The following is a 25,976-nucleotide window of genomic DNA, read 5'->3' as shown; positions in this document are numbered from 1 at the left end:
AAGTGTGTGAACATGCAGCATGTCAAAAACAAACAGTCATCAGCGAGCCACTTTCCCTTTTTGCATTCAGGAAAATTTATGAAGGCTATGTGTTTACTTAACTCCACACTTTCCAACCAAAATACCCCGTCCTGGGCTCAGATCCATAAGAAAATTTATCCCCTACTGCATGTATGAGATATTTGACAAATAATAGGAATCATAATATTAGTTTGAAAGCAACATCTCCATCTGTACTCCAGGTCACCATGGGAAACTTTTAAGTAAACCAAACCAAGAAGGCTTTCGTGTTTTGCCAAAGACTAAGCTTTCCTCCTCAAGTTGCAAGCTACTCTTTACACTTCCAGATCCAAAGCACAAATTCTTAAAGATGAGACTCTGGCCCAACGTTCTTTAGATGTTTCTTCACAAAGAAGCAAAATGAAAGATCCTTTACCTAAAAATGCCTCCAAAAACAGGATCGATCTGGTCATAGATGGGCTGAGTGATGGCTTCATTCAGATCTATTCTTGTGAGAGTCCTGGAGGCATAGATGCCATTTTTCAAGCAAACAGCTTTCAGAGTCTGGTGAAAACCCTGGTTTCCTCTACTCCTCTAGATAATTAAACAATAAGTTAGTAGACTTAGTAGGCATTAACTAGAAGGTCACAGGATCAGAAATGCATTGCCTTTGGCCAAAGGTTATTACTGAGAATCACAGGGGAGAGTAGAAACAACTTGATCTTTCAACGTATTATTAAACTGGACAGAGAGGAGAGCAGTCACGACTCAAGTCGGCAGGGCTCCCCTGCCCTGGGCTTCCAAAGCACACTGTGCTCGCTCAGATCATAGCTCTTCTCATGCCATTTTGTATTTGTCTGTTTTCTCAGCAGGCTGCTATACTAGACCATCAGCTTGTAGAGATCAGGCACAATGTCTTATTCATCTTCATGTCCTCACCTCCAGGCAGCAGCACAAGTAGTGCTTGACAAATATTTGTTAAATAAGCAATTATTAAGTGAAAATGTGCTATGACCCTACTGTGAGTATATGTTTCAGATTTTCCAAGTTAGTCCAAATTTTTACACTTTTTGTTAAGTATCTAATGAAACATAATTGATTTGTATATCTTTGTAGTATTTTTTGCCAGAGAAATAAATTAATAAATCAAAGGAAAAAATTATGAAACTAGAGCTACAAGAGACATTGATAAATTTTAGCCAGATACTGATCCTTAATAAAGAGAATAAAAATACATTTGCACTGAACAAAATTTCAGTAGAAGTCTTCGTGATTATTAATCAATGATACATGTTTTAAGGCAATATGTTTCAAGTGAATGCCTGTGTAGCATGATACAATTGGCATCATACCATATATATATATATTTTAATATTCTTCTCTTTTCACTTAATATTATAATAATGAGCATTTCCTCAATTCATTGCAAATACTTTCAAAAAATTATTTCAATAACCACATAATATAATATCATATGGATGTATAATAATTCATTTTACCATGTTCTTATTATTAGACATTTAGGTTATTTCACTGTTGCATAATGATATGATGTTAGTATATAAACATTTGCCCAAATTTCTGATCACAAAGGAAAGTTGCTCATCTAATAAGAACACTTTGGGTATGGTTGCAGTCACAGAGAAGGAAGCCATTAAAGAGCTGAGAGAGGGGACAATTCACGGGATGAAGTCCTAGTGAAGGCCTCAAGGTAGCTGATATTGCTCCTTCCTTTCATAAGCAAATGGTCTCACAGGAGTGGTCTCCACCTCACGCCTTCACATCTCAGCGCCCACTTACTCACTTTTTGTGATCTGGGATCTTCTACCATCATATAGAAACGGTTCTCTTTAGGGTCACTTAGTTATCTATTGCTATAACACAAATTACTCCAAATTTAGTGGCTTAAAACAACAATAAACATTTATCTCTCACAGATTCTGTGGGTCGGGAACTCGAGTATGACTTGTTGGTGTTTCATTGTCCACTGGATGACCAGGCTATGTGGCCAAGGTTAAAATGCAGATAAGTGCTCCCCAGGGAAGAGACCAGTGCACGATACAAGGTTGCTGAGAACAGACAACGTGTGCATCAGGCTCAAGTGGCACAGTGTTTACTTATAGCAAGATGAAAAAGTGTGCACAAGATCCAGCCTCTTGCCATGCATGGGTCCCCTGTGGCCAGTGGACCCACTCCACAGCTGACACAGGTGATGTAGCTGCACACATCCCATGTTGTGCTGCAGTAAGAAGGACCCAGGCCCTCCCCTACGGATCTGAAATACAGAAATCTTGGAGCTTGCCTGAGGCCTTTGACGCCTGCACTAAGTAGAACAAAGTAGACACTCAGCATAAAACAGGGAAAGAGACCCCCACAAGAGACAATAAGCCCAGCACAGGCTGTGAGGGCTTTCATCTCCTGGCAAGGAAGCGTTCCAGGCCCAAGGCCCATTCTTACATGGCCAAGTAGGGGTCAAAACTGCATGCATAAGTTGACCTTCCCTAGCAGCTAGCCAGTTCTGGCTCAGGGCTTCTCTGTGAGGTTCCCTGAGGTGTTGGTGGTGTTATGGTCACCTGAATAGGGCTGGAGGATCTGCTTCCAAGGAGCTCACTACAGGGCTGGCAAGGTGGTACTGGCTATTGGTGAGGGGCTTAGCTCCTCTCCATGTGGCCTTTCCACATAGCTGCTTGACTTCAGCATGTGGAGGCGGGCTTCCTCCTGAGTGAGTGATCTGAGAGACCCACGTGGAAGACTCAGTGGCCCTTGAGACCTAATCTCAGAAGTCATGCACCATCCCCTCTGCAGCACTCCACTGGCCACAGAGACCAGCCCTGATTCTGTGACGGACAAGACTCCACAAGGGCATGAATCCCACGAGGTGGGGCTCACTGGGGCTGTCTTGGGGCTGCCTACCACAGTCACCAATGAATACTCTCAATGGCCAAATCCAATAGCCCCTTCCTTACCCCACTTATCCTTAACCTCTCAGATTATCTGATAATCTCCTTCTTAACAAACTTTCCTGCCTTGGTTTGTTTACTGGAAAATGAGAAATTAAGCATTACACTAAAAATAAGTACAAGAAAATAAGCATTACACTATTTCCTTCCCCTCCTACCTCTCAGACTACTCCTTCTCTGCTCCCTCTCCTGGCTCCTCTTTATTTTTCTTCTCCCTAAATGTGGCCTTTGTTTCAGGTTATGTCATATTATTATCCTCCTCTCTACTCCTTCTCAATACTATTCACTCCCAGAGATCTAACTATCAAGTTCTTGATGGTGACTATCAAATCTAGACCTCCAGCGCCCCACCTCTCTAGGGCTTGAGCCCCACATTTCCATCACGCTGTTAGATATTCCACCTGAATTAAATACAAAACACATACTTTCCAATACTGAACATATTGCCCTCCCTCCTTATTTCTTTTTTCAATTTATGAGATCTCCTTTTTCTTAGGTGCAAATCTTCCCAGAAGTCTTTACCTCCTTGCTCTCCCACATCCACTATATCAGCACTATTGACAAGGATGATTGAGACTTCCTTCAAATTTGCTCTCCAAGCCATCATTTCCTTTCCATTCCCTCTGCTATGACTCTAGTTCAGACCCTTACTGTGTTTCACCTAATCTAAGAGACTCAATCGATCACTCTGCCTCCATCTCTTCCCACTCTAGGAGCACATTAAGCTTCCCACAGCATAGCTCTGATGAAGCCATTCTCCTGCTTGAAACTTCACCAAGTTCAAACCCTTTGACCTGGTCTAAAGTCTCCAGTAACCTGACTGTCTCCAGCTTAGTACTCCAGAACGTTGCTATCTGTACAGACTAACCCACCTACTGGCTTCCAAACGTGTTTGTCCTTCCTCACCTGGAATGCCTCCCCTCCCACTCCATGCCTCTGCATATGGAAATACTGCTGATCTTTTAGGGCCTGACTCAAACATCACCCTCTGTAGAAGAGTTATTTGGTTGTCCTCTAATAAGCTCCATAATTTCTTTCTCAACATCCATTCCCCACTTCTCCTGGCAATTACCAGCTGTCCCTTACTTAGTCCTGTTAGGCCTAAACTATTTGGCACAGGGCATTCTCTTGTTTCAGAGATCGGTTTAGAAATAGGCATTGACTCATTTAGAGCCAAAGAAATACCAAGGAAGGTTTGCTGGGGTTTCTAGGGGGAAGTTTCTTCACTCTTCTGAGAGAGCTTCCAGAAATGACTATCCTTCTCTTCCTCTAGGCCAGTGGTTCTCAACCTGGAGCTATTTTGTCACTACTGAAAAGTAGAGGGTGCTACTGGCATCTAGTGAGTAGAGACCTAGGATGCTAAATATCCTACAATTCACAGGACAGCATCTTACAACAATTATCTGTCCCCAAATGTCAATAATGCTGAAGTTGACAAACCCTACTCTAGAGCTTGTGCTGTAGAGATGTGAGACTAAGGACAGCTACAGCTATTTTGTTATCACGAGGGAAGCAGCTTGAGAACGAAGCCCATACCTGGGGGGGGGGGGTGGAGGGGCGGGAGGGAAACTGCAGAGACAGAGGGCCAGAGCCACTGCATTAAGTCTACCCCCTCCCCCAGGGCCCACACTTCCTCTGGATCTCAGTCATGTGGGCCAATACATTTCCTCATGCTTCAGGCTGCCTTGAATTAGGGATTCTGTGATTTGCAGCCAAAAGATTCCAATCTGTCACAGCCCCCACCAGAATGCTCGCCCTCCTCTGAACATTTGGAGAATTTTTTGGCTCTCGTGTGGTCCTCACCACATGACACCTTTTATTACTCCATGTTATCTCATCTCCTCTGAGCGGGGACTGTATTTGGGTTTTCTTTCTATCCCCCAAACCTAATAATAACAACAGTTGACCTTTCTTACACTTTCTATATGCTAAGTGCCTTGATTAAGTTCGGGGCTGTATCTTACATGCGTTATTTCAACTAATCTTTACAACAACGCTATGACATAAGTACAATTGTCCTCATTTTACAGATGAGGGAACTGAGGCACAAAGGAGGTAAGTAACTTCTCCACGGTCACACAGCTGATAGATGGGGAAAGTGAGACTGAAACCAGAGCCCATGCCCTTCATCAGTGGGATATGCTATTCCTAGCACCCATGCCTGTAGTCAATAGCCCTTGAAAAAAAGGAGTGAAGGTACCCAACTACCCTACTTTTATGAGGATTTACAAATGTTAAACTGTGTAACTAGTTGGCAATTACAGGTACCTACAATAGTTTGCAGAGCACAGTTTGGGAGATGGAACAGGCAAGTGTAGGGGTTGGACATCTGGGCTCTGAAGCTGGACAGGGCTGCGGTGGATATGGATCCCATGCGTGGCCATGGACACGTTATTCAGCCTCTGTAAGGCTGTAAAATTAAAATAACAATAAGGATGTTTACTACACCGAATTGTTGTGAGGATTCAATTAGGTAATGCACAGTGCCTGGTACCAGAGTAAGCATTTCCTTCACTTTTGCTGAATGAATGAATGCACGCATGCATGAATGCAAACATACCACATTCGTGGATACTCAGCTACCCACCAGCTGTGCGGAAGGTGCACTAGCTCTCATTCTCCTGTGCCCAAACTCTAACAGTCCTCTCCAGTGACCCCGGAATCATTCCACTTCTTTACTCTTTCAGCTTTAGTTCTTTTAGCATCATTCTTTTTCCATATTAGAGGTAGCTCCTACTCCCTTTCATCCCAGTTGCCACACATATCTACTAATCTAGATATCTAAACAAGCTCTTACAAAAAAACACACAGACAAGAACATCCAGAAGAGGCCACATGCTAGAAAGCTGGTATGATCTGTGTGTATGAAAAGGCCCACAGAAACACAGAGCTCCATTACACACCACCTTTTCACTGCTAACGTTCCAAATTTCCAACTTCTACTAAAAACAAACACAACATAGGCTATGCACTACTCCCAGTGCTAGAGACTTCCGTGTCGTCCTTGCCACATGAGCAGTGTTGTCCATCACCCCTTACTCTCAACAGGTCTTATGGACTGAACTGTGTCTCTCCAAATTCATGGGTTGAAGCTCTGACCCCCAACGTGACTGTATTTGAAGATAAGGCCTCTAAGGAGGTAAATGAGGTTAAATGAGGTCATGAGGGTGGGGCCCTAATCCAATATGACTGGTGTCCCTATGAGAAGGGGAAGAGACACCAGGGATGCACACACAGAGGAAAGGCCACGTGAGGACACAGTGAGAGGGCAGCCATCTGCAAGCCAAGGAGGGAGGCCTCAGGAGAAACCAACCCTGCAGCACCTTGACCTTGGGCTTCCAGCCTCCAAAACTGTGAGAAATAAATGTCTGTCATTTAAGTGGGATTTTGTTATAGCAGCCCTAGAAAACTAATAAAATGGGCCTCTTTTTTTTCACCCCTTAGTCTTGGATAAATACTGCCTTACAGTCACATTTTCAGCCCTCAGAAACTCCATATAACTAATTAAAAGATAAAAGAACAATTTGCATGCCAAGTGAGAGGTTACAAGAGGTTTTCTTATTGTGTAATCCAATCGATCCTTACATCAACCCTGTAAGATAGGTAGGGCAAGTATTTAGCATCCCCCATTTTACAGAAGAAAAATCCACAGGCTTAAACGGGTGTAGGGCCTTGCCCAGGGCTATACAGTGGATGTTTGGTGGAGCTGCCACTCAAAATAAGACCCACAGATCCTAAATTCCAACTGTTTCTACTGAACCAAGTATCCTTTCCTGGGTCCTCACAATGCACAGTTCAACAATTCCCTCTATGTGCTTTCCTACAGGCAATTTTCACTCTCTCCTATCTTTTCTAGCTCTTTCTTTCCTTCAAAAGCAATGGAATCACGAAAAAAGAGCTTGAGGATTAGGCAGACCTCACCAAACATCAAGGGTTTTCCCTGGAAAGGGTTACTTACCACCAGGAATGCCCCGAGGATCCGCCGGTAGGAAGCCCTGGCATTTCTAACCCCTTCTTGCAGAGGCTGTGCTACATGAGCAAAGCACTGGTCGATGGCCTTCTCCAGCAGCTGCATCCTCTCTTCCACAAATCTCCGCAGGCCACTCATGTGCAAGAATTCATTCTAGGGACAAGGGCCATAAACAGCGTGAGGCCACTCCCTCCCTAAAGGCACTTTCTCCTCAAACTTTGCTTCCTTTAAGCTTATCCACCAACACAAGATTTTGCTTGAGCTAATCACCCATGTTTGACTTCTTCCTATCAACACAATAAGGCATCCCTCAGTGCACAGACCTCCTTAGGCTTTGTGGGATGGGAGAACAGAAGAAACATATGCCTCCTGCAACTTATTTCAGGTGTATTCTCCATAAGGCTATTTGGGGGAGTAACCATCCAAATAAAAATTTAATTGTTACTAAAACAGATTTTTCCAATGACATCAGATTCTACAAACATTTAACAGCTTTGACTGTGCACAAAGCAGTTTTTGAGGATAGTGTTTCTCAAACTTTAATGTGTGTACAAATCACCAGGAAAGTTTGTTCAAATATGAGGGCCTGGAATCCTACATTTCTAGCCCCCAGGTGATGCTGATCTTCTGGGCCCTGGACCACACTTTGAACAGCAAAGCTACAGGACCACAAAAATAAAGACTTGGTTCCTTCTTCAAAGAAGACTACAGGCTAGTCAGGGAGGAAAATATATATTCAAGTAATACAAGGGAGTGACCACCAGGGCAACCTTGACCTCTAGAGTCTAAGCTGGGAACTCTAGCATCTGTTCCCTGCGTGAGAACCACACAGTGCCCACCTGCAGCAGATGGAAGCCCTTCTCCTTAGCTTGGCACTTAGGGCCCTTCACAGCCAGGACTCAACCAACTTCTCCAGCACCCCATCAGCTCTCTGTTTGCCCGAAAGGTCCCCTCACTTAGCTGTCCCTGAACTTGCCACCATTCTCCAAATGTGTCATTCCCTTTTGTGACCCTGTGCCTTTGCACATGCTGTTCCCATCTTCTCATCCTTCCAGACTAAAGCTCAGAAGTCAGTTCCCATGTGATGCTTTCCCTGACTCCCCCAGCAGAGCTGGGCTCTCTTTCTTGTATTCCTACTGCCTTTTGTACACCCCCACGTATAGCATTCCTCCTGCTCTGCTGTCTCATTCCACGTCTCCTTCCCTGGACTAGGAACTTGCTGAAGGGACAAACTGTGTGATTCATGTTTCTTTCTTCCAAGGTGTGACACAGAGAGTGCAGTCCATAAACATTTGTGGAGTGAATGAGTGGCATGGAGCAACTGCAAGATAATGTAGGGTTTTTGTGGCGGTTTTTTTTTAGGAAGACGAGCCCTGAGCTAACATCCGTGCCCATCTTCCTCTACTTTATATGTGGGATGCCCACCACAGCATGGTTTGATCAGTAGTGCGTAGGTCCACGCCCAGGATCTGAACCGGCGAACACTGGGCTGCTGAAGCAGAGCACGCAAACTTAACAGCTATGCCACTGGGCTGGCCCCTAGATAATGTAGGTTGTTAAATTCTATTCCAAATTTGATGACAGAAATAGCTCCCAAATTCACATGTGACCTTACACAGATGTCTTAGCTTCTCTGGGTCTCAATTGCACCATCTTTGAAGTAAGTGAATGGGGCTGAATGATGCTGAAACCAGCCTGAAACTCCCACACTCCAGGAGTCTTACAGTTGATGAGTTTTAGAGTCGATGGAGACTATTCAGTCTCAGGCACACCCTGGAGATTTCACAGTTTTCACTAGTAAGAATTCTATAAGCCATCTTTTATTTCCAGAGTGCCCTCTAGATTCTTTTGAGTTTGTGGTGTCACTGTGATCAAAATGAAATAAGAAAGAAGTCACGAAAGAAACTGTACTGGCAAGATTCTCACAAAGTCTCTCAATAAATCCTTGTTGAATAAACAAGAGAATGATAAGAAAGGGAAAGTCTGGCCCCCATTATGAATAAATGCAGGACCCATTCGACATTGAGATGCTATAGTCAACTTCCTATGATTCTTAGAAATAATGACTAGATCCCTGTTCATTTAAAATCACTAACTACCCAAACTCTAAATTTTTGGTTTGAGTCACAATCTTAAAAAATGATCAATCATACACATTTTTAGGTCTGATTTTTTCAGAATGCAAAGGAACTGACAAAACTTTTGCCTTCCAACTTTCCATCAAAGAACTAAGACTGAGACCAATATCCAAGGCCAAGGAATTTTGAGGAAAGCTTCTGGCAGCTCCCTCTAATAAGCTATCACAGAAGTGCCAACCAGCCCCATTCTCTGCGTCTTCCATCACCTGGAGTCTGGCTGCAAGGGTAGGACTGAGCCCCCCCACAGGCTGCACCTCCGCATCACCAGAGGAAAGCGTGTGGGGCAGGCACTCCGAGTTTGATTGCAAAACGCTTTGTCCCTGTGTTTGTAAAATAAACCAAACACACACAGCACCACATCTGGTTCATTTTCCATCAGCACTTCCAAAAGCAATCTTTTGCTGGGCAGAGAGGCAAATTTCATCCTTAAAAACTTTTTCGGGAAGTTAGAAGGTCAAACCCTTCCCCAGTATTTGAGAGGACAAAAGTCAAATTAGAAAATCTTAGATTTCAGGAGAGTTTTTTTTTTCTCACAGAACTAAACCAAAACAAGACAAGAAGTATGATAAAATAAAAAAAAAAGACAGTGAATCTCGCTCTATATGTCAGTTTTCCATAGAATTTTTAAAATGTGGACATTTGACCCAAACTGCATAGACCATCTACAGTTGGCATTGCTTCCTTTTCACATTGAGTCAGGTCCCATTATCTGCCTCTCCTTGCCAGTCCACAGGGTCATCCCAGGTTCACTTTCCCACATTCTCAGAACCAGCCCCTTGAACTCTCATAGAGCCCTACTGGTGCACCTTGACTTTCTCCACCCCTTCCCTGTTCTGCATAACAAGAAGTCAGACTTGGTTATGCAAATCTGATGGGTAACAGCAAGTGTGGAAATAAACAAAGACCAACTAAATGAGAACACACAAAGCCTATTTATTCGGGGCTTGCTATAGCAAAGGAGTCAGCCACCACCACTTGCGTTTGGCAGAGACTCAAAGGCAGGCAGAGGGGTGGGAAGGCTTCAGGTGTGCCCTGACGGGAGGCCACTGGCACAGGGAAGCTGTAGGCAGGCTAACTAGAAGTGGGGATCCTATGTGACTCATTAGGATGCATATTTGGCTTTCTCTAGTTGACTCTAAGTTGGAAGCAGGGATAAAGATTAGGGAAGCTGTCAGTTATTAACCAAGGTCTGGACATTTTGAGCTGACTGTTACAGAAGTTATTGTTTAGCTTTTTGGATTGTTACTAGAGACAGCAGTCTGCCTTGCTACAAGTCTAACTGACAGCAGGCTGGCTTCCCAAGCTGTTATTGGAGATGAGGGGTTGGTTTCCTACGCAGGTTGCTACAGGCTGTGGGTCAGAGTTCTGTTTTTATATATGATTGTCCGTGTATATACTCAGTCCCTCACAAGGAAGCAATGTAGTTATAATTGATTCCAGCAACAGAGTTTTCTCCAAAACTACCCCAGCCTCTAATTTAGCAGGGTAAAAAAAAAAAAAAATCATCCATCAAAGAGATAATTTTGTCTGTTACCATGAGAAAAGGAATTTTAACTGGTCATTTAGAAGGCCTGCATTTTAGACCATGAAGATAAACATCTAAACTCTTTGCTGAAAGCCCCTCCTAGTTTCCTTCCTCTCACATTGTTTTACTATGCTGCTCTGAGTTTGAGATCCTGACAGCACCAGGGCATGAAGGAAATCCACCAACAGATGAGATTTTTTGGACTGTACGTATAAACACGCCTCTGTAGGATAAGCAAGAATCATCTGTATTCCACTAGAAAGAAACAAACAAATCACTCCCGCCATCGCTAAAACACATTCCATCTTATTCAAGTCTCAGGAGAGGGGAAAGCAGCCACTGACTATTTTTATATTGTCCCCTCAGCCCATCTATCCCAGGTAAAATATTCTTTCTTTCTTTTTTACTCAAATGTTACAATTTTAACCCTCTAATTATTTTTTTGTCCTCTTTAGATTCTCTGAGCTTAGCATCTTCCTTTGATATGAAAAGGAAAAATATCAAAAGTTAATTTTCTAACTTGGTAAAAGAGAGTGTTCTGCCCCGGCTAGGGGGCAGAGAACATACAGCCAGGGGTCCTCCGTACCGGCAGGTTTTCCGTGCAGTTGAAACTGTCTGTGAGGAGCAACAGGCCAAAGGCTTCAGTAACATACTTGGTCACCATCCTCCTCTTCTTGTCCAAGAGTCTTTTCCTGATATATTCTCTTAACTTGGGGATTTCTGGAATTCACAGGCAGCACAAACAATTTTAAAAGGCTTGAGTTCACAGTAAATAGAATTCATAAAAATTAACAGATCAGGATGGCAGTCTGAGTTAACTACAGTTGAGGTCCTGTGTGGGCTGGGTGCCCAGTAAATCAACCTTTCTGAGAACATTTTTTCCAGCTCTGGGATCAACAATAATGAATGGGAGATCAGCAATGATGAATATTAATTTTATTTAGCAGTATAAAATGAACCTCATAGAAAAGTGCAAGTTGGTTAAAAAAACTGGCACTTCCCTTTGGATTGGTACTTACCTGAATAGTTGAACCAAAGGTGCTCACATTTCCAGAGTCTCAGCTCTTCAGTCTCCCTAGATTTTTCTGTCTATATCGAATAACCCTTAATATCAAAATAGCTCATGCTTGCTATGGAAAGGGATAAGAACCTCTGATGAGTGGGGTTCCACATTAGAAGTGTATCTTAGCCCTAATCCTTTGGTAGTCAGAAGACAACAGATGCCATCATACTTTTTTCCCACTATTCCTGTAGGTGGAAATTTTTCTGTATTATTCCTTGCATATGCCATGCTGATTATTTCTTTTGTATCCTTGTTCAAGCAGTTCCTCCATTTCTAGGAACATTTCACACCTTCTGCTCCTTAACCTCCTTTCACACTCATCCACGTTTAGTGAAATGCATGCACATTTCAAGGCATTTTAAGCTCAGATCAAAGTCAAGCTCAGATCCTGCCTACTCAGCAGTTCTCACTGAGGACTCCAGTCATACAAATCTCTGAGTTCTCTGACCTTCTGTTGTGCTCATGGCACCATTTAACTTAGCCTTATTTTTACTTTGATTTTTGCACATGGCTTAATATTAGCTCCCTATGTCGATTTTAAGTTCCATGAAGAAAGCGGCCACGTCTTCTACTTTTCCCCCTCACAGACAAAGCACAAAATAGATACTCCATAAAGTACTTCTAATCACCATAGCTAGGTGAGTGAGGAATCTCAAGCCAAATACTAAGGAAATGACAACCTGATCACTGGTCTTCCCCAGCTCATGGCAAGATGAGGAGGAGAAAGGAACTGTGGTCTCAGGCACCACAATAGTGCAGAGAGAAAAACAAATACATTGCTAATAGTTAGGAACTGTGGTAAGCTGGCAGTGTGGAACAAAAAGTTCTAGAGCAGGAAATTCAGAATGCCAAGCTGAATCTTGAGAATTTCAGTGATTGAGATAAAATAATACACATTACCAGTTTCCTCCTCAGTGAGGAGAGCCTGCTGCCAGTACTCCTGGGCGCTGACTGTGTACACCAGATCTGAGGCATCCAGGACCTTGGAGTCAGCTGGCAGTTTTCTCTGCAGTGAGAGAGGCACACAGGGAGCAGAATAACTCAAACCTGCCAAAGGAAACAATACCTAGGCCTCACAGGAGCAAATTTCAGTTCATTCAGGTTCAGCTCTGCGAGAACGTGCACTCTGCAGACAGCATTCTGTATGTCAGGTGTTCCCATCTGTCCACACCTCACAAGGGCAGAAGTTGTGAGGGAACTGCTGCATAGAAACTATTCTCTTGGGAGTTAAAAATATCAATTCTAGAAGGAGACATATAGAGAAAATAGCTCACAAGTATACTTAAATGTTCAGAGGGGTGAAAGTGCCAGGATCATTTTTGGAAGAAACAGCACAACTCAGGCAAGGGCAGTGATGTGCTGGAGGCAGCTGGGCAGCTCCTGAGAGTCGACTGCACACTGCTTTTCCCAACCTGCCTCCACTGACATCAGATGGTAGCTTGAAATTGGCAATGGTGGGAGTACTTACACCATGGGAATCTGCAAAGGCTACAAATCAGGGCTCTGTTTTCTTCAAACAGCAGATTGTTAAACATTTACCAGCACAACACAACAAAACACTAGGCAAAGGTCCTATAAACGTTTCTTAGTTGAGTGGTTAACAAGTAATTTTACACATTTAAAGGCAGAGCAATGTTTAAACAAATGATGGTTTTTCAATGTCAAAGAATTAAGAATCATATGAGAAAAATCTTTTTTTATGAATAGAAAAACATCACAGAGAAGGCATACTAGAATTATATATAAATCTTGTTCCATAATCTTTCATTCTTCTCACTTAAAAGAAAAGAGAAAAACCATAAAGCACGTGCATGTGCATGCACAGGTATTTGGGGGTGGCAGAAAACAGTAGAGAGTTGTCAATTTCTTTCTGATGCAAAGAAATAAAGCAGCTGAGTGAGCACTCCACTCGGAGAGGGGAGAGGCCACCTCTCTGGCAAGTCGTAAGCCCATCCAGTCACGGCTGGAATAGAGATGCCTGAGTGGGCTTCCAGAGGTCCCACACACTGTATAAAGGATCTGCCAAGATTAACTCTTTTTTCTTCTGATAGAGTTTTGACTCTAGGAAAAAAGTTTAGGGAAATTTGAAACTATTTTCTACTAGCAGATAAAACTAATGTGGAATTAAAGTAGAGTTTTACAACAGTTAAAACAAAGGAGTATGCCTAGCTGTGTCTAGGTGTTTGCAGTATTTAAAATCTTGTTCTAAATGTTGTATATCTTCCCTAAAAATTATCGAAGATTAGTTAACACATTGCTATTGCAGTACAAAGAAATAGTTTTATAGTGTCACTGAAGTGGCTACAGTATGAGGGTCCACATTATTGTAAAAGAGAAGTACAGTTACAGCTGGAAGGTAGGATCCAAGAGGTAAGCAGATACTCATCAAAGTAGCCTGTAGAAAGTTTAGTCACTGTTATAATTTGCACACATCGTTTCATATGACAGTGTATAATGCAGCATATTAAAGTTCGTAAGAAGGTACTGCACACGAGAGAGTAGAAAACCTGAAAGTTAAAAATAGAAGGGATACTAGATATATAGTGAAGTGGGAGTTACACTGAAATCAGTAACGTAAATCATGACCTGTGTTTTAAAAAAATCTATCTTTTCCAGCATTGTCATTAAAATGATTTTGCAGTGATATCACCCTGCCCACTTCTTTTACTTGGATGAAATAATTCGATATGTACTCCTAGCATCCTAAATTTTATTTCTAATACTATTCTCTGCTAAAAGAAACCCAAGTTTCTTTGAGAACAGTAGGTCCATGCCCTGGAGCAGGGAAAAATGAAATGGGCCTGAATTTCTTATTGTTGCCAGAGAGTAAAAATGGTTTGTAAAATGTCTAGGTAATGCTAAAAGGAGCCAGCTTAAATTAAGGGCTCCTAGGTCAAGATGTGAACTTGAACTTCAAAAAGAACACAATAATTCTGTGAAAAGCTATGAGTTCACTATGACCTTCAAACTGAGTAAAATAATATAAGGTATTGAGAAATAATAAGAAATATATGTATACTGGTCTCTGCCCCAGTTCCTGACACAGGGCTCCGAAACACCTTATAAACAGGGGTGCTAGGAAAATCTTTTGTTCTAACATTTAGTCTTTGACCCCAGTTCCTAGCACAGAGCTCCTACAACCATTGTATTTCCTAAGTGATAAGAGCACTAGGAGCATCTCTTGTTCTAATATTTGGTCTCTGACCCTGGTACCTGACACAGGGTTCCTAAATCCCTTGGAATTTCCTGCATGATAGGAGTGTCTGTTTTTCTAATGAGGTGACTCTGGATGGGCTCCTGGATGGGGGCTGGTCATCAGAAAGATCAAGCCATTAGAAGACTGGATTTTTCAGCACCCCCCCTCCATTCTCCAGAGAGGGGAGACGGGCTGGAAATGGAGTTAATAATTGACTATGCCTACATGAGGAAGCCTCCATAAAAATCCCAATGCTATGGGGTTCCAAGAGCTTCCAGATTGGTGAACACATCCACATACCAGGAGGGTGACATACTCCAACTCAATGGGGACAGAAGCTCCTGCACTCAGGACCCTCCCAGACCTTGCCCTAAGTATCTCTTCCTCTGGCTGTTCATCTGTATCCTCTATCATATCCTTTATTATATAATAAACTGGAAAACATAAGTAATTGTTTTGCTGACTTCTGCCAGCTGATCTGGCAAATAATAGACTCCAAGTGGGAGGAGGTCACGGGGACCTCTGATTTGTAGCCAAGTTGGACAGAAGTTGTGGGTAACCTGGGGACCTACTACTTGCAGTTGGTATCTAAAGTAGGGGGCAGTCTCATGGGACTGAGTCCTCAACCTGTGGGATCTGACGCTATCTCCACGTAGATAGTGTCACATTGAGTTAAACTGTAGGACACCTAGCTGGTGTCATAGAGAATTGCTGGGTGCAAGAAAGCCCCCCACATCTGGTGTCATAAGTGTTGTGAGTGTGGGAGTAATGTGAGAGCAAAGGAGAGAGGCACAGGAGGAGGAGTGTAGGTTTTCTCTACAGGTATGCTAAAGCACAGGTAAAATGCTGTATAATAACCAGCTCAAGTGACAGGCCTGAGAGCATCAAAACCCAGCTCTCTCACTTCCCACATACAATTAGTCATCCAGACCTATGGATCTGAACTCCCTAATATCTCTCGAATGCATCTCCTCTACTCTATTCCCATAGTGACTGCGTACTTCAGGCTCTTACCATTTCCACCCAGATCACAGAAAAAGCTTCCCAACTGGTCGCTACATCTAATCTTCACTCGCCCCTCCCCCCACCATCCATTCTCCATACAGCTGAGAAAACAATCTTTCTGAAATGCATACTATTTCCAAACTAAGATCTATAAATGTAGTCTCAGGGGTCTGTCAATTTTCTTACAATATTTTTTCTTAATTTTCATTTTTTAAATTAAAAAATAAACATAGACATCTACATGAATGATTACCTTATAATCAACTTCTGCTTCATATTTTCTATGATTAAAATTAAATTTGCTCCAATGAAGCCATGCAGTACAAGTAAAGGTTTCCATAAGAACTCAAACTGAAATAAAGTGGTCGGAGAATTAAGGCATCACCTAGCCATCAGAGAGTAGGTGCACAGCCCTCCAAAGAACTCATACCACACGAGTCAGAACCATAGCCACCCTGCAAGCTGACATATTGTTGCCCAGACCCTATCTCATCCACACCAATTTGCCACATTTATTAGCAATAAATATAGCTGTGAATTGTCTATTGAAGTACTTTATGTTTCTGCTTTTGGAAATAATGCTATTAGGTACTCATAAAATGCATATTTCTTTAACGCCAACAAGAACAATTAAAAAGAATAAGAACAGCTTTACTGAGTTACTCCCTCAGTAAAACCAGCATTCAAGAATGGCTTGGTAGAAGGATTTGGCTTAAGTACAAGGTCTGATTATTCTGAATTAGGAAAAAAAGCTTTGAAATTTTCAATTCCACATTGTACATCAGACATTTTCTGCATCAATATAACTGAAGTCAAAATACAGAAAGCAATTAAATATAGAACTGGACATAAGGCCATATGTTTTCACTACAAAACCCAGCACTGAAGATTTAGTCTCAGGAAAACCAATCATCTATTGCATTGTACTAACTCTGATAGAATATGCATATTTTTAAAAAATATTTTATCTTGTATGTTCACTTTGTGAAAATTCATTGAGCTGTACACTTATGACTTCCGCACTTTTCTGTATATTTTTTACTTTCAATAAAAAGTTTTGAAAGATGAAAAAATATTTTATCCTAAAATTGATTTCAGTTATATAGTTGTATAAGATTATTATAGTAGGGAGTTTTATGTTGTACCCATTTTAGTGACAGAATAATAAAAATAATTTAAGAAACCACCAAGATTCCCACAGAACGATTGCACAAGCTTGAAAAATACAGCTCAGGCCTTATCTCCCAACACTCCTGCATATGCCCTCTGCTGAGCCATTCAAACTACTGGCATATAGATTACTGAACAGAGCAGGCTTTTGCAATCACGTCCTTTCCTCCATCTCAAATGCCCTTTCTCCTACTTCTTCACCCCACTAAAGACTCCTAGCTCTTTACAATTCTGCTCAAGAGGGTGAGGAGTTTTCTCTGAACCTCTCCCCAGTACCACCTCCATGACTGCCAGCGTGACTTGGGCATCCTTCTTCTGTATTCCCACAGCACCCTATGCACTCCTCTGGTGAAGAACACCTTAAACCGTCTGCTGATCCCTGATTTTAACTGCACATATGGCTCAGTAGACCGTGTGCCCATTCAGTCCTTCTAACATCAGAGGAGGTAGATGTTATTATTTCCCCATTTTACAGGTGAGAAAATGGAGGCTCAGAGAGGTACAGTAATTTGCCTAAGGTCACAAAGTTATTAATCAATAGGACTAAGTTAAGTAAAAATTGTCTAATCCAAATCTTTTGCCCTGGCTAACACACAAGACCAAATAAATGTTTTTTTCTCAAAATCTGAGTTGTTGAAAAGCAGAAAAATACATAGAGAAATCTGTTAACTCACCGTTAGCTTTTCCTTGAGAATTTTATTCCTCTGTAGTTTTATCACTGCATTTCTTTCTAAAACAGCCTCTCGCTGACTTTGAATAGCTTGCTAGATTGTGAAAAGAAATAAAAGCATGGCAAAGAGTCCAGGGTTATGAAGAGTGATGAAGTGATAAGACACATTTTTTCAGTCTTCATTTGGCCACACACATGTGCATGTATTTGAATTACATAATATTAATCATAAAAAGTATTATTTAAAAATAATTAGTTCATGAGTGTCCAAACTCATCAAGATGTTCACATTAAATGCGTACAGTTTTTTGTATGTCAATTATATCTCAATAGAGCTTAAAAAATAAAAAATAAAAACTAGTCCATACTTACATTTCTCACTTTTCTTTCCCTGAAATGAAAAATGTACACTGTTAAGTAAAATGTTACTTAACTCATTACGTGTCATGGCAGTCTTTCGAATTTCCCTGAAAGCAGAGCATACTGTACTGTCATGTCTTGATGCCGTTGCATAAGCTCTTTTTTTGGGTCCAAACACTCTCTCTTCTGATCCACCTCCAGTGTCCATTTGAACAAAGTGTCTTTATTTCTCAATATTTTGTAGTCAGTGGAATTTTCTGTGATCCCACCCCTTGGCCCAGTCAAAACGCAGCCCCCTCTCTCTGGGTTCCTATAACACTTTGCTTGTCCCTCTCACATAACCTCTAACCCTCTTTTAAGACAGTGACCTCAGCCACTAGGCAGTATGCCTCTCTGAATCTGCAACCCCTACCACAGTGTTAAATAAACATTTACTAAGTTTGACTGAATTATGTTTAGTTTTAGAGTTGGCATTGCAAAGGGGGAGACTGAGATACTATTCTGTGGTAGGGGTTGGGGTAAAGGGAATCCATAGGGAAAAAAAAAACGAAGCAGAAATTCCAACCCAGATCATGAAAGCAAGAAGTTAGGGGGAAAAGCCTTAGCCTATTTCTCACCCCGGAAGTTTTCTCTGCTGAGTGAATTCCTGGAGACAGCAGGATAGGGGAAGTTTCAGCAGGGATAGGGGAAATGGCAAAGGTGACAGGTAAAGAAGCTTTGGTTAGAGCAGAGAAGAAGCAACAACGTTATATTCCATGATCATATGCCCTGTGTACCCAGGACAGACCAGTTTATACCTGCTGCTCCTCTGTGTGAGTTAATAACACCCCCTTTCACTTTCAAAGTCCCAATATGGAAGATAAGTAATAGTCTTCCTAGCTCCAGGCGGAATGGAGATCTACACGGAAATCAACAGAGAGTAACATCTAGTAAGCCCTAAATGCTTATCTTTCATTATTTTCTGTTAGAATATGACTCTGTAAGAATGCTTTTACTTTTAGCCAAAGTTCTAAAACTTTGAGAACCTTGCTCCAAATGGGTATAAAGCCTTAGGAGTAGACAAATCTGGAACAGAATCAGACACTTCAAAGCTGTGCCATGCCAGACAGGATTACAGAAAGTGCCTATTAGCTGTGGAGTATCTAGGCTTTCCATATCTGTGGGGGGCAGACAGGACTGTCACACTGCACAACTCCAGGGGGTGCTCTTTGCATTCCGTACGCGAGTGGCACCCCTGGAGCTGTGTAGAGGACAGCCTGTTAGCTTGTTAAGCAGCTACTCTGGAAGAGAGGCCACATGGTTCGGATTCCCAAGACAATCTACCCAAGGGTGCAGATGTCCTAGGAAGTCTCTCAGACTTCTCTTTCATCCCCAACAGTTACTTTCCTAAGTTCACAATGCCCATGAGTCAAAGTGCTGTCTTTAAGGCAGTCGGGACCCAGGGAGGGAAGCCTACACCTTGGCAAGCTCAGCACGGTACCTTAGATATTCTGGCAAGTGGAGTTTGTCGCTCTTGGTGACCACCAGGGCAACGTCCCTGCAGAAACCCCTCTGGCAGGCTTTGATGCTCTCATTCAGAAGGTTTTCATGGGCTCTCCCTCCAGAAACTCTTTCAATGTCGCTGATCACCCAGATCACTGAGCATTTATCAATGGTCTGTGAAACATGACCACAATATGTTTAAGAATACAAGTAGTATTTCACTTGCCATAACCTCTCTGCTTGAACTCCATTTGCCCTTCAAGACTTTGCTAAGGGCCACCTGAGGATGGGTGGGCCACTCCTCCTCTGCATCCTACAGCAGCTGGACTTACCTGCCACAGTGCCTCTCAGATAGAGTTATTGTGCAGGGTCGGCACTCTGCACCCCCCCTCAACACACACACACATTGTGAGCACCAAATGGGAAGGGGCTGCACCTTTCAGCTTGGAATCCATATCACCTCAAGCACAGCGCTTAGCCCATACCGGAGGCTTCACAGATGTTTGTGGCATTAGTGATTGAAACAATTCAAGATATCAGACCTCTAGTCCCAGATCCATCACTGGCTTGCTTTACCTCAGTTGTCCTCTGGGGAAATTATTGTTTTTCCAGAAATAGTTCTGATCATGTATCCAGCCCAAAGCTACCATCACCGGGCATCATTTTGATGTTTGACTGCCCCTGCATATTCAGCACACTGTCATCATGCTGCAGCAGGGAGCCAGAAACCATATGATTCACATTGCAAAGGTCAATGAACATGAAATCATATAACTTACGATTAACAGCATAAATATTGCTTTATCAAATATGCAACTTTCATGTGACTGGTAATCACGTGTTGCCTTGAGAAATGTTGTGACATCTCTCTTACTGTATTGTTTCACTTCTCTTATCCCTCCATATAAATGAAAAGCTGGTCTAACTCAGGGATTAAGCTTATTTGTGGTTTCTTAGGACAGCACTTTGCATATAATGGCGCGACAAGTTTGCGACTTGCTAATTAAATGATTATTTTACTCTATAGCAATGGATTTTAACTAGTGGCAATTTTGTACCAGAGGACATTTGGCAATATCTGGAGACATTTTTAACTGTTATGACTTAGGGGGCATTAGAGGGTAGAGGCCAAGGATGCCGCTAAACACATTATAATGCCCAAGTCAGCCCTCCGACAACAAAGAATTATCTGGCCCAAAATGTGGATAGTGCTGAGGCTGAGAAACCTTGATCTAGAACAGTGGGTTTCAAGCTTGTTTTTAGCAGTGAAGCCTCTTTCCAATGAAATCTTAGAAAGAATTCCAGTTGTCAACCTTGATTTTTAAAAATAGAACTGCTTTAGTTGAATTTGGGGTGGAGGGTTTGGAGCCCCGACCTGCTCAGTGCCCCCTACCCTCTGTTAATAAATCTCCCCACTTCGTGGATCACTGTTGTAAAAGCACCAACCTCTACAGCAAACTTAGTTGTTTTGTAGAGAAGGTAACAGACCCTGAGACGCAAAGGACCAGCTTAAGGCCACACAACTATGGGTCCTGAACCTCCTCCCTATGTGGATGGACTCATGTTTAGGTAGAAAAGTAAAAACAATTGCTCCATCCCACTTCCCCAATTATAATCAATTTAGGGAAGCTTCAGGCTATTCAATCAGGTTTGGAAGATGGTAGGATACCAGGGTGTGAGCTCCTTGAGGGCAGGGCCTCTTTCGCCTTTGCAGTCCCCATAGTCCTGGTAAACTACAGGTGCTTAGTAAATGTTTATTAACGTGAGAAGAGGACTGCAACAAAAAGGTTGCAGTGGTTAAATTTCAGGCCTTACATAAAGCTCCTGACTGCCAGGATGTGGTAAAGTTATAGTTGTGGAAGACATAAAAAAGCCTATCTATAAGACAAGAGCGACTGGACTTACGAGGGGGTGGGATGACCACTCCACCACCCCCACCGCCCTCCCTCCCCGTGATGAGAATGGGCCTCAGAGAGGTCAGGGGACATGCCTAAAGTCCCACGACTTCTAGGTGGCAGAACAGGGACGTCTGAACTCGTAACAGTTTTAGCTTAGGGAAGACAAAACTGGCAGCTGGAGAGGCCAGAGGAGGAGGCACTGTGCTCTGCTCCCTGGAAAGAGGGGACTCTTTAGTAACTTTTTGAGAGAGACTATCGCAAACCACAAGAATGCATGGGAGCTGAGGCCAAGCAAAGCAGGCTGGGAACCATCGCTCCCCTTCAGCCCGACCTCCTCAGAGCGGGTGCTCAGAGCCAGGTCTGCTGGCTCCTCTGTTCTGAGAGGGCTTTGATAAGCTGCCCGGCATATCTGAACTGGCAGCAGCCATGGCTCCATCCAGGGAGAGGCTGGCTGCCTCCCTAGGATGTTGTTCCCTGGGCCCAGCCTGGAACACTCCAAGAGCCAAGATCCTGCAGAAATAAAGGCTCTGATGGCCAGGCCTGAACAGACTGACCAAGGAAGCTGGGACTGCCTTCACCTTAAAGGAACTGTTAGGGACTTCCTGAGGGGTGAGATAGAGCCTCAGCTGGGAAGGTAGGAACATTCTGATTCAGATTTTGCCACTCAGTAGCTGTGGGGTCTTGGGCAAATTACTTCCCCTTTCTGAGCCTTCATTTCCTCATCTGTAAAGTGAGGGCATAGGCTAGATTATCTGTAAGCTGTCACCCTGCACTAGTTCTTGATTGGAAACTACAGTCACAAAGCTCCCCCAGTTCACAATCATTCATTTAGCACAAATCTGCAGAATTTAACATCTACACACAGCAGAGAATCAGTGGTCCTGAAGTGAATCCTGCGATAGCTGCTGCACTGACAGTGCTCTCAGTGTTACTGGACCTCCTCTCAGTCCCCTTCCAGCTCTCGTCCTGTGTCCCCATGTGCCCACCCTGTGCTCCTAAGCTCCTTCTGCCTAAAGACGCCCTTTCTTTCTCTATCACATGCCCCAGTGCCTCGTGCCCTTCACGCTTCCCCAGGAAGCGCAGTATCGAAGTCCACCCCCAACTTCTCCAGGATTGTCTTCTGCGCCTCTCTGCTCTACACCCCTCACACCCTCTTGCCCCCAGCCACCCAGGAAGACTCATCCTTCCCCCACCAGCACTCTGGGGCTTTGCTAGTGCTGCTCTCTGGCGTGGAATGGTGCTCAGCAATCCCACCTCAGAAGGCAGCTGCCTTCTCTGCCCAATGGAGGCTGACCTAAAGTGTCCTCTCTGAAGGCTCACCCACCTCCAGAAGGAATTCATCACCTTGTGGTCTCATCTTTAAGTAATACGGTTTGTTAGTGTGACCAGTTGACCTGCTTCTGGACTACGAGACTCCCAAGGGCAAGGACTCTGTCTCTGTCCATCCAGAACCTCCCACCAAGTTGAGCAGATGCTCAGCGGGTGTTTGTTGAGGGAATGAGATCTCTTGTTGGGGGTGATTTCTATTTTTGAGTGTTCACAGTACCTTGTCCTCCTTTCAACACTTCCTGCCATCTATTTAGTCATCCGCATGTTTCATCTCTCCTATTGGACTCTAGGCCCCTTGTGGGAAAGCTCTGCTTCTCACTCAACATTGTTTTATTTTGCTTTCAACTTTTCCATTGTAAAGGTAATACATGTCCATGCAAAATACACAAACAATACAAAGGTGTATGAGCAAAGAGTGGTAGTAAACACAGAAAGTGCTGTTAACGGTGGGGTGGATATTCTTCCAGAAGGCAGGGTCTTACTTTTGCTGTGCATTTACAAACATTATACACACACACACTCTTCTTAACACTAAAGGTCATGCTCTGCATCTTTTCATTTAGTTCTGTTTGATCATCAGGATATAGAGGGTTAAGAGCAGAGAGGCTCCCGAGCCATCTTGCCCAGGTTAAAATCCTCAGTGTTACAATGGGCAACTTACTTCACTGAGGACAGTGCCTAGCACAAAGAAAATGCTCAGTAAATGTCTGCTAGTGTTATTATTATTAGCTACAATCTTTGCATCCTCAATGCTTACTACATTGTCTTAGATATTACATGTGTTTAATGAATGAAAAGCAAATTGCACAGAGATAAATTCTTTTTTTTTTTTTTGAGGAAGATTAGCCCTGAGCTAACTGCTGCCAATCCTCCTCTTTTTGCTGAGGAAGGCTGGCCCTGAGCTAACCTCCATGCCCATCTCCCTCTACTTTATACGTGAGAGGCCTATTGCAGCATGGCTTGACAAGTGGTGCCAAGTCTGCATCCGGGATCCGAACCGGCAAACCCTGGGCCGCTGAAGCGGAACATGCACACTTAACTGCTGCACCACCGGGCCGCCCCCCAGAGATAAATTCTTAAAAATACTTCAACCTCTAATCATTACATGCAGATCAGACTACCCCAATGCTTATCTCTCTGGCTGTAGACACATCTGGGGGTGCCTGGTCAGCTCATACGTCATTACCTCATTAGCTGGGAATTGAAGCCCTCCCCAAGATTTTCACTGGAGGGCTGGACTTTCATGTCAACCATCACCTTCAGCCACAGCTGGCTGCATTAGGGATGGATACTTTATCCAGAGAGAGTTAATCCATTACCTGGGCAGTAATCGATCACATTTTTGTTCTTAGGAATTGGAACTAAAACACATAGAGACTATTGTCAGACAGTCATGAGCACATGAACTAAAACGTCATGTAGACACAGGGCTAGGATGGTCATCTTCCACAACACAGATCCTAACAGCTAAGCAGAGAAAGCTAGGAGGGAAGCAGGACTCTGCAAAGAAATGCAGAAAGAAGAGTCACAAGAGACCACACAGAGGACCAGAGAGATGTGTCTCATGACATCCTTTCTAGTCTCTTGATTAACCGCATTGCTTTTGTCGATTTCTATTCCTTACAAGCAATCGCAGTAGCAGCCTCCTGGTTCCTTGGTGCTTGGCTGTTCGCTTCTCTGCTTTGTACCCAAATCTTGGCCTCCCTTTCCCACTGGGTTTTTATTTCCTTTACTTTCTCTTAGGCCACTCTACTGCTGACCCTTCTCATATATCACATATCCTTGTTCCAGCTACCAGGCCTACCTCATGAATCCCCCCTCTCTCCCCTCATTTTTCTGGCCACCCATATCCTGCCATTGCTCTGAAGCTTAGAACATAAAAAACAGAATTTAACTCCCATGAGCTCATAAAGTGCCTTCAGCTGAAAGTGAAGCATTCTTTGTTGCTTTAGAAAGGCTAGAGGAGTTGAGGGAAGAGGGAACGAAGCCATAAGAAACAGAATCACCTTTTTCCACATCTCATCCCTCTTGCTGTTGAAGTCACCTGTGCCTGGAATGTCCACTAACACAACTCCTTCTGGAATCAGCTCTGATTTGGGAAGAGTCACTTCCACTTGTTTGATCAAGGGCCAGATTTGTGTCTCAGCTGATTCTCCATCCCAGTCTCTCCTCTGAGTCCGGATGTAGGGGTCCAGCTTGATGGACAGCTCTCCTGCCTGAGGAAGGACAAAGTCACACACACTAGATATTCTCCCTGCTCTTCTGTCCTGGACTGGCCGTGATTCAGGTTCAGTGAAGGTACACTGAGTAATGGTAAGCAGCAGCACTGGGCAACAGGCACCAGGAGGTCTGTAATGCAGTCTGCAAGGGTCTAGACTCTGAGAGCCAGAAAAGACCGTGGAGATCAGGAAGTTCAAGCTCCTTAATTTACAGATGAAGAAACCAGAGCCAGTTAGAATGGCACTTCAGGAAAGTTACAGCTTCACTGGATAATAATTTTATCTTCTAAATTCCATTTCAATTCTAAAATTAATGTAAGTAATATGCAGTTCTCTAAATTTTGGAGAGAGCATTTTTCCCACATAGCTAACGCGAACACTTTAATTACCAGAAAGCCCTGATTAAAGGAAATTGACAGTGATATGGTGACCATATTTTCCAAATTGAAAATTGGTCTGAAATAGATCTTTAAAAAGATTTTTAAAATTTATCTTCCACGTACAAAACATGTCATGACATGTAGGCATTTCCAGAATGTTTTAATGACGGTGGGCAGGATGGGGAATGGCTCTCAGCCTATTGCTCCAACCTAAACATATCTTGGGACAATGATGCATTCATGCCAATAACTATGTATGGCAGTGACTCTCTATGGGGATACTTCAGGTGACAGAAGATTTGGGATGTATGGTGGTCACTGTTAATAAATATTGATAGAATGGTCCTGAAAGAAAAACAAGAAAGTAAATTCTTAGGAGAGTTGAGATTAAATCAGAGGATTTGTTGCAATCTGGGTAGGGAATGACAGATTTCATCAATTAAAATCAAATAACGAGAAATTGTGAAAGAGGAGATGATAAAAGTTTAAGCAGATACAATAAGGGCAACATAATAGAAAAAGCATGGGCTTGAAAAGTTTCTTTCTATAAGAAGAGGGCTCAAGCCAATAAACTGGCTCAGGGCAAACCATTCTGGGAGGCCAACTCAGAT

At 43.0% G+C, this 25,976-nt stretch overlaps 1 protein-coding gene across 6 annotated transcripts in view; it reads right to left on the bottom strand.

The window, feature by feature from the left end:
• The window catches only part of NUGGC (nuclear GTPase, germinal center associated), a 50,299-nt gene that overhangs the window by 9,593 nt on the left and 14,730 nt on the right, over window positions 1-25,976 (bottom strand). For all 6 annotated transcript variants that reach the window (XM_070505147.1, XM_014843318.3, XM_070505145.1 and 3 more), the window contains 8 exons: window positions 24,773-24,982; window positions 19,538-19,713; window positions 18,070-18,088; window positions 17,702-17,791; window positions 12,557-12,662; window positions 11,180-11,313; window positions 6,919-7,083; window positions 437-594 (listed from right to left, as the gene is read on the bottom strand). In XM_070505147.1, the coding sequence (XP_070361248.1) occupies window positions 437-594; window positions 6,919-7,083; window positions 11,180-11,313; window positions 12,557-12,662; window positions 17,702-17,791; window positions 18,070-18,088; window positions 19,538-19,713; window positions 24,773-24,982 (1,058 nt within the window). The remainder of the gene's footprint in view (window positions 1-436; window positions 595-6,918; window positions 7,084-11,179; window positions 11,314-12,556; window positions 12,663-17,701; window positions 17,792-18,069; window positions 18,089-19,537; window positions 19,714-24,772; window positions 24,983-25,976) is intronic.

This window comes from Equus asinus, chromosome 3, assembly GCF_041296235.1.
Source record: "Equus asinus isolate D_3611 breed Donkey chromosome 3, EquAss-T2T_v2, whole genome shotgun sequence".
NCBI lineage: Eukaryota > Metazoa > Chordata > Mammalia > Perissodactyla > Equidae > Equus > Equus asinus.
The sequence above is the reverse complement of the archived record's forward strand: the minus strand, read 5'-3'. Positions and strand labels throughout refer to the sequence as shown.